We start from the raw sequence: 7,981 nt of genomic DNA on the forward strand, positions 1-7,981 counted from the left end.
AGAGCACCATCCCCCACCCTTCTTCACCAGGAGACTCCTGAAATGCCTCTTCAGCCCGTGGAAGTGGCTGGCACCGCCTCCAGGGAGCCCTCCTGGTTGTTGTCCCAGTTCCCTTAGATGCTTCCTTCTCTTGACTCCCATGGCCCCTTTGCCCTCCCATCTCAGCCCAGATCCCACTGTGCTATAACCGTCTCTGTCCCTCCAAGAGAAGCCTCAGGGCAGATCTGGGACGGAAGCTTCTCTATACTCCATGTTCCCCACCCCCCCGCACCCTGAGCCCAGAGTGGTGCCCGGGGTCCGTGTGAGAGGGACACGAGCAGCGAGCCCTCATGGGCAGGGTGCCGCGGGGCCGCCTGCCGGGTGGCAACCTAAGTGCTGGCGGTGGTGCTGCTGGTGGAGGCGGCGCCGGTGTCTCAGGGAATGAAAGAAGGCGAATCCCCTCCACCGCTGGGTCTAGTGCTGAACTTGGATTTGCCCTCACATGCTGCAGTCCCTGGACGAGAGCTGCTGCCGGCAGCCTTGGTCCTCCACGGAAGTAACGGCAGGGATGTTAGGGGACCCCAGTCACTCTCTAAAAGTTTCTGTACCCAGTTCAAATGTGGGGGGTTCTTTCCCCCACCCAGCAATTCTCAGACCCCAGCTGGGTGTCCTACAATTCAACTCAATCCTACGAGACTGCCCCAGACACCAAGGTGACCAGCTACAGACTGGAGGTTTCCACAACCCTCTCTTGAAGTTCCATTCATTTGCTAGAAAGGCTCACAGAATTCCGAGAAATATTTCACTTACTAGATTATCGGTTTTATTATAAAAGGATGTAACTCGGGAATAGCAGATGGAAGAGACCCACAGGGAAAGCACGTGGCAAGGGGCTTCCACGCCTTCTCCAGGCACCCCTGTCCCCAGATCTCTGCCTGTTCACCAACCTGGAAGCTGGAAGCTCTCAGAACACTTTTGGGTTTTCCAGGAGGCCGTATTACTTGGGCACAGCTGATTAAATCGGTGGCCACTGGGGATGGGTGGGCGGGTTTAACCTCCAGCCCCGGAGGACCGAAAGTTCCAGCCTTTAATCGCCTGGTTGGTTCTTCTGGTGACCAGCCTAAGTCACCTCATTAACATAACAAAAGACACATTTATCACTCTCAGCACTTAGGAAATTCCAAGAGTTTTAAGAGCCTGGTGCCAGAAATGGAGACAAAGACCAGGTTCGCGTCTTGTGAAAATTCTGTGCGGCAGCCTCCCAGCCCCACCTCTCCTCCAGGCTCCGGGGCCTCTGTCCTGAGGGTGGGGTCAGGATATGGGTGGGGCCGGCAGGAGGTTGGGGGGTGCACCCGGCACCCTCTGAGGGCCGAGGCGTGCCACAGGTGCCCCGCCCTGGCTGGAAGTCCGGGTGCCCCTCGCAGAGGATGGCCCCGGCCTGGAGGACAGAAGAGGGTGAGAAGTGGGACCCTGTGGGATGAAGACCCAGAGGTGGTTCTGGGGTGAGAGGCCTAGCGACACCTCCCTTCTGGCCTAGCGGTCCCAGCCGGCCCACAGGGACAGTAACACTGCTCACTCCTGCCCTCCTTCAGCCACCCCACTCGATGTGCTCCCTGCCCCTGCCCCGCTCAGGGCTCACGTGGGCAGCAGGTCTTTGTCCTCAGGCAGCCCCTGGCCTCTGGTCCTTGACCTTGGGGTCCATCCACCCAATTCCGTTTCCTCCTCTGAGTCCTCGAAAACTTCCAATGTGACCACCAGAGGGCACTCTGCGGACGGGAAAGGATGCGGCCATAGGACTCGGCTGTGCGTCAGGGAGGGCGCAGCGGGGCTGAGGCACAGGGGGCCGTGTGACCCTGGCCCTTTCATCTCTCCATAGGACGCGTATCTAGGGGGCCGCGAGGAGGATGTGGCGAGGACGGGGTGTGGGGGGCAGTGGCCGGCTGCACTCCCAGCCCACCCGGGGGTCCGCAGCGGGCTGCGTAAGCATTGCGTGCTGAACCCATTTTGTGCATCGCTCTGTCCGTGGGCGGCCGCTCGGGGTGTTTCTTCCTTCTGGCCGTCGCGGACAGTGCGGCTGCGGACATGCTGTGCGGGCCCCGCTGGAGACCCTGACCTCAGATCTCCTGGCACAGGGACACCCAGGCCCGGAACGGCGGGTCACAGTCTGGATTTAGCTTTTTGAGGAACCGCTCATCTTGTCCATGGAGACTGGACCGCTGGCCTCACCGGCAACTCCTCGGGGCTCCAGTGTCTCCACATCCTCGCCTGCTGTTCCCCTTGCATTTCACTGTGGTCGATGCTATTTTATTTCAGCCTCCTAGTGGGGGCGCTTCGCCCCTCGTAGAGCTGGATAATTCCCCCCACATTCGTGGTCAGGAGGGAGAGAGACCCTAACGCCAGCCTAGACCCGAATGGCAAAGGCGATGGAGGCAGGGTGGCCAGGGAGAAATCGGTACTTCGAGGAAGCTTCCGGCGGCGAGGGGTGACATGCGTTGGCCAGCACAGCAGGTGGAGTTTAACGTGCCGCAGGCTGGGGGGACACTTGGGCAGTGGCGGACGTGTGGAATGGCCCTCCTTGATTGTGGCAGAGAATGGGGGCAGGAAGGGGTGTGAGACACACGCGCATATACACACTCAGTCTCAGTCAGGACCCGGGACTGTGACTTAACCGACAAGGATTTTTTTTTTTTTTTAAGTCTACTACATGCCAGGTTTTGTGCTGAGAGGTTTCAGAGATACCAAAATAAGGGAAAAGTTTAACACCTTCCCCTGGGACGGGGGACCGGAGCCAAGTCTAGCAGGAAAGACAGACCCAGTCAGAGTTGCACAAACCACCCTTCTCTGCTGGGAAGGTCTCAGACGCCAGAGAGAGCGGGGGCTTTCCTGGGGCAGCACCCCCCGGCTGTGTGTGGAGGGGTGAGCGCTGGGCAGGGAGAGCTGCTGGCACAGGCATGGGACGTGCAAGGTGCTGGGTGTCATGCGGCCGGGCTGGGGGGTCCGGGGGAGCGCTGTGGGTCGAGAGGCACAGTGTCCGGGAGGCAGGGCCTGAGGCCTGGGAAGGAGCTGGGTCCTCGGCCAGGGAGAAGGGAGTGGGAAGGTCTGCTCACTGCAGCGGGCCCAGGGCTGGTGCTCGGGTCTCGGGGCTCTGGGGGGCAACCCAGCTCCCTGTGCTGACTTGTAGGCCTGGCTCCCCACAGCGGGCTCAGCACAGTGCCTTATCTTCGGCCAGCTCTGGGGTCACAAAGGAAGGGGCTGTCACTGGGGAATACCCAGCTTCCAGCCACCAGGAGCCTCACGAGAGGGAGGGTGGTTTGCGGTGAGGAACCAGAGGCCCAGGTCACAGGCTGCCTGCCAGGCCACTCTCTGGAGAGCCTGTCCCCTCCCTCAACCCGGGCTAGGACCTGGTGGGCTCCAAAGGTGGCTCTGCCCTTCCGGGGCTTTCCAGGGCGGGAGAGCCACCAGCTGGCAGCACCCTGGGGTGCATGCCAGGCAGGTGTGGGGGCCGGGCAGGGCAGAGCCCTGCGGGGTATGGAGAGAGGGGGTGCTGGGAGGGGGCGAGTGGGGAGGCGGGGTAGGGGCGATGGGGAGAACTTACATCCATCTGCACTGCATACAGCAGGGACCAGGACAGGCGGGTTCCAGCCTGTGCTGGGGCCCGGGGTGGGGGGAGGCAGATGGCACATGAGCAAGGAGCACCAGACAGGACGGGGCTGTGGGAGGCCACCACAGCGGGACCTGGGGGACGGTGTGGCAGGCGGGGGGCATGGCCAGAGCGAGGACTCCAAGGTCAGCGAGAGCTCAGCAGAATCCAAGGGCGAGGGTTGCAGGAGAGGGGGCGCAGAGGCTGAGGTTTTCTGAAGTCCCCCCGCACCCCCGTCGGGCAGGAGTCTCAGGCCCCTCATCATTTTAGGCTGAGAAGTTCCGTAATCCGTTTGAGCCCACTGGAGGAGAGTCTGGCGCCCTAAACCAGCGCTGGTGGCAGGTTCACTCCAGGACACGCTGTCTCTGAGTTCTGTCTTCCTGTGCGGCTGGGAGGGGGGTGGGGGAGCCTGGCCTAGGGCCACCCCTCCCCCGCGGCGCATTGTCTGCCCTGAGGCAGAAGCGGCTCCTGCCCAGGGCAGGCAGGGCATGGGGACCTTGAACCCCATGGCTCTCCCCACCTTCCATGCTCAGCCCACTGCTGGCCTGGACAGCAGGGCTTGGGGAGGCGACCATCCTGGTCCCCCAGGGCTGCCTGGAATCTTAAGAGAGGAGGCTGGACATGCAGGCCAGACCCTGCCTCCCAGCACAGCCACCCAGGCTAGGACATTGTCCCTGTCCTTCAGCCCACCCAGTGCTCCTCAGGACCACCCAGTCACTGGGGGCGTGGGGCGGGGCGTTGACCAAGTTGACCAACCCATCACTTCCCCTACTGCAGATGGCAGCACCTTTTCGCCAAGACCAAGACCTAATTTACAAGTGAAATGACTCTAGCACTGGGCTGTCACCTCCCAAAAGAAAAATAGCCCCACGCTCAGGGGCTGGGACACCCCATCCCAACTCTACCTGCCCCACCCGGCCAGGGGTCACAGAGCACTCTCCCCGAAGCATCCTTGAGGAAAAATGGCGACACCCAGCCCGGTGAAATGGGTCCCACTCGTTCGTAGCTGAGTTTGTAGCTAGAGCTCCAGCTGTGGTGCTCATTCAAACCCGGTCCACAGAGTAAACTGAGTCAGCCCAGGGTTCTGCCTCTCCAGCGGCATCTGACTCCTGCGGCGCCCCCACCAGGGGTGCCCAGCCTGGGGCACCGTCCTCCTTCTAGCCCGGCCCATACGGGCCACTCAGGCCTGTCACTGCGCATCCATCCCATGAGTCTGGGAGTGGGGGCCTGCTCTCCTGGTCACTCCTGGACCCGCCCCTTCCCTTCCCTGTCAGGGCACAGGCCCCGTCCCCCTCCAGGTCAGGGTCACCAGCTCATCACCTCCCCAGAGCCACTATTTGGGACATGAACTCTTGTCGGCCAGAGACTGTGGCTTCTAGAAGCTTCTTTTGTTATTTTTCTTTCAAAATGTTGCCTCCCTCAGCCATGCCTTTCAAAGTCTGTTTTAATGTCAAAAGCTGGCCGGCATCTCTGCTATCCCTCTCTGGGATATTTCCCTTCTCTCTGCTGCTGCCTGGAGGGGCGGAGGTAGGGGTGCCCATACTGGGGGACGGCACGTCCCGCACACCAGGCAAGGATGGCCATGCCCTTTTGTTAGAGGAGTCGATTAATCAGATCGGTGTGAGCGTGCGAGAGCCTGGCACACCCTCCCCACGTAACCTTCCCACGGCACACCTGAGCTTCTGGGTTTTATTTCTCCTGCCTGCTGCTCCCTCCCCCCCAGGTATGTGGGAACCCTGCCTCGCCTTTGCCTACACGGCCGCACCCCATCGCCATGAGTTGGAAGGGCACCGTCTGAGGACCTTCTCAGCTCCTTGGCTTCGGCAGGGCTGTCAACCCACCTGGCCTCCTTCCCACCCGCTGTCCCCCGCACCACCTCCTCGCAAATGACCTTACTCAGCTTCACATCTCACTTTTAAGGCTCCCACCTCCAGGCAGCCTCTCCTGATGCCTCCCCACTCACCCCCTCGCCCCCAAGCTCTCACAGCCCCCAAGATGCCTTCCATCACCCTGTCTCCTGGCTAGGCTGTGAGTTCCTTGGGACAGAGGCCTGGGGTGCCCTCTAAGAGGCATTGTCAGCCGCGAGGGGACAGCTCAGCATTTCATATGTGCTTCCTGCCTCACGCACGAGGAGCCTGGAGGCCGGACTGAGGAAGACAAACTGAGTCTAAACAGGAGGAGAAATAGGAATGGCACTGATAACCACCCCCTGACATCCGCCATGTGTGGGGTCTGTCACCCGGGTCTGTCAGCCTTGCAAATGCGCCGACCGCCGAGGAAGCAAGTGTGCAGGTGGAGGGGCGGCCTTCACCCCAGGCTGAGTTAGGGGAGCAGGGGTTTGAGCCCAAGGTCAGGGCGTGAGCATCCCACATGCTTTCCTGAGGGCGGTTCCGCATCATTTGGGAGTGGGGATATCTAAAAGGAGTCAGGGGTCGCCTAGAAAAAGATTTGCCCAGAAAAGATTTGGGGGTACAACAAAGATGCCATGGGACATGTAATTAAAAGCAGAGGTAAATGAGGAAGGAAAAGCAAGGGCAAGAGGAGGTCTGAGTGAAGCCCAAGCTGGGCTCACAGCTTTGGTTGAGAGCTCCCCGGCAGCCAAGGCAAAAAGGAAAAGCAGCAATTTACCCAACTCACTACCCCATGGGTAGGGTTAGAGGACATCAAGTCTTAATCCTGACACTTCCCTCCTGGGGAAAGGTGTCAGGGGCTTGGGGGTCGGCGTGGAATCTCCTTCCATCTTTGCACATTCTGAGCAATGCCTTGGGCCAGACTTGGGCTGTACGTTGGAGCTGCCAGGTGAGACCCCAAATCAGGCTGCTGGGGCGTAATGGCCCCCATATGCCCTCTCAACACGTGCCTGTCACTGTACCTCGCTCTGTCCTGACAACGGCCCCGCCCAGTGTCTGTCAGTCCTCCGAATAAGGAGATGGGAGGAAAGACGCCACACGGGCCTTAGGACATGGCTGTCTGTCCGTCTGTCTGTCCTCAGCTTTGTGCGGCGTCCACAGTCCCGATGCGTTCTCTTATCCTTGGCTGACCCCGTGACCCCGCGATGGGAACACTGAATCTTGGGCATCTCCTTTTCACCCCACCAACCCAACCAGGTGCCTCCGAGCTCTGGGCCTGCGCTAGAGGACTTGGCCCTGTGTCCACTGCCACCTCCGTCACCCCAGCCACTGCCAAGTCCAAGGCCCACGTCCTGCCTCCCCTCAGATCAGCAGGTGTCCATGAAGGCTAGGAAGCGTCTCACTGGTGGTGAAAAGAAGATTCGAGAAACGGTCAGAGGTGCCGGGCGCCGACCTGTGTCTTGGTTAGTTCCAGTGGCCGTGTTTGTCGCTAACAGGTTTTTCTAAATCGAAGAGACTTACCACAGCCCCTTCATGTGCTCACGGACGCCGTGGGTCCAGAACGTGGACAAGGCACAGTGGGAACACCTCGTCTCTGCTCCACTTGGGCGGGGGCCCCTGGAGGTGGCTCGGTGTCCGGGGCTGCGGTCAGCTGCGGGCCATCCTCGCTCACTGGCAGTGGCTGTCCACTGAGACCCCTCCGCGTGGCTGCCCCTTACCAGCTGGCTTCTGAACGCCATTGCTGGAGAGAGCCCTGCAGAAGCTCAGGGCCGTCATAGTGGGGCCCCCGGCCACACGGGGCCCTTCTACCACCTTCCACTCATGGAGGCAGTCACGGGCCCGCACAAACGAGACTCCCCCCAGTGTGGGCATGGCGAGTCCGGGAAGGAGCGCCGTGGCGCTCTGGCCTCTGTGGGGCTGCAGGGCGTGCCCCGTGCCCCGTGACCACACGGTGCTGCGCAGTCTTGCTTCGTCGGGGCCACTTTCCCTGCGCTTCTCCAAACCCGCTCTCCGCCCGGCCGCCCGGAGGCTCCCAGGCGCTGACCTGCCCGGGTTTGGCCGGCGGGAGGTGCTGGGAGGGGGCCGGGTGCCAGGTGGATGGCCCTCCCTCCGAGCTTGGGACCCCCTTGCTCTCTTGATCCTCAGGCCGCCGGCCACAGGGAGCCTCTCCTTCCCTCGTAGCTTTTCCTCAGAGCTGCCCACACCTGTGTCCCTTTATAAAGCACTCCTCAAATGACCCAAACCGAGGGTGCTACCTGCTTCCTGTACGCAGGGGCCTTGTTGGACACGGAAAGCACAGAGGGAAGGGAGCCGCCCAGGACCCTCTGTCTCCATGGGGCTCGGCCGAGGGGCTGGCCTGCAGCCTCTGCTCGGTGGCTTGCCCCTTAAGTCTCCCACAGAGAAATCCTGCTTTGAGAAGCTCACTGCCCAGTGTGGGGACAGGGCTGTATGTTTTAACTCCAGAAAGACTAGGCCCCAGTCGGGGAGCAGGCGCCAACTCAGACAGCTGAAT

General features: G+C 61.2%; 1 protein-coding gene across 1 annotated transcript; it reads right to left on the reverse strand.

The window, feature by feature from the left end:
* Positions 1 to 774: 774 nt before the first annotated feature.
* Positions 775 to 7,737, reverse strand: LOC111729347 (formin-like protein 5). Its single transcript, XM_023520352.1, has 2 exons — positions 1,619 to 7,737; positions 775 to 1,417 (listed from the first exon to the last, which is right to left on the reverse strand). Exon 1 carries the CDS (start codon positions 4,125 to 4,127, stop codon positions 3,195 to 3,197), a length of 933 nt encoding a protein of 310 aa, XP_023376120.1. The 5' UTR covers positions 4,128 to 7,737; the 3' UTR covers positions 775 to 1,417; positions 1,619 to 3,194.
* Between the last annotated feature and the right edge of the window lie 244 nt (positions 7,738 to 7,981).

Source organism: Pteropus vampyrus, unplaced genomic scaffold (genome assembly GCF_000151845.1).
Source record: "Pteropus vampyrus isolate Shadow unplaced genomic scaffold, Pvam_2.0 Scaffold257, whole genome shotgun sequence".
In the NCBI taxonomy this organism is placed as follows: domain Eukaryota; kingdom Metazoa; phylum Chordata; class Mammalia; order Chiroptera; family Pteropodidae; genus Pteropus; species Pteropus vampyrus.

Bases quoted from the DNA above. Each gene is read 5' to 3' on its own strand.
- LOC111729347 (XM_023520352.1), bottom strand. From the start codon at position 4,127: ATGGGGTTCAAGGTCCCCATGCCCTGCCTGCCCTGGGCAGGAGCCGCT.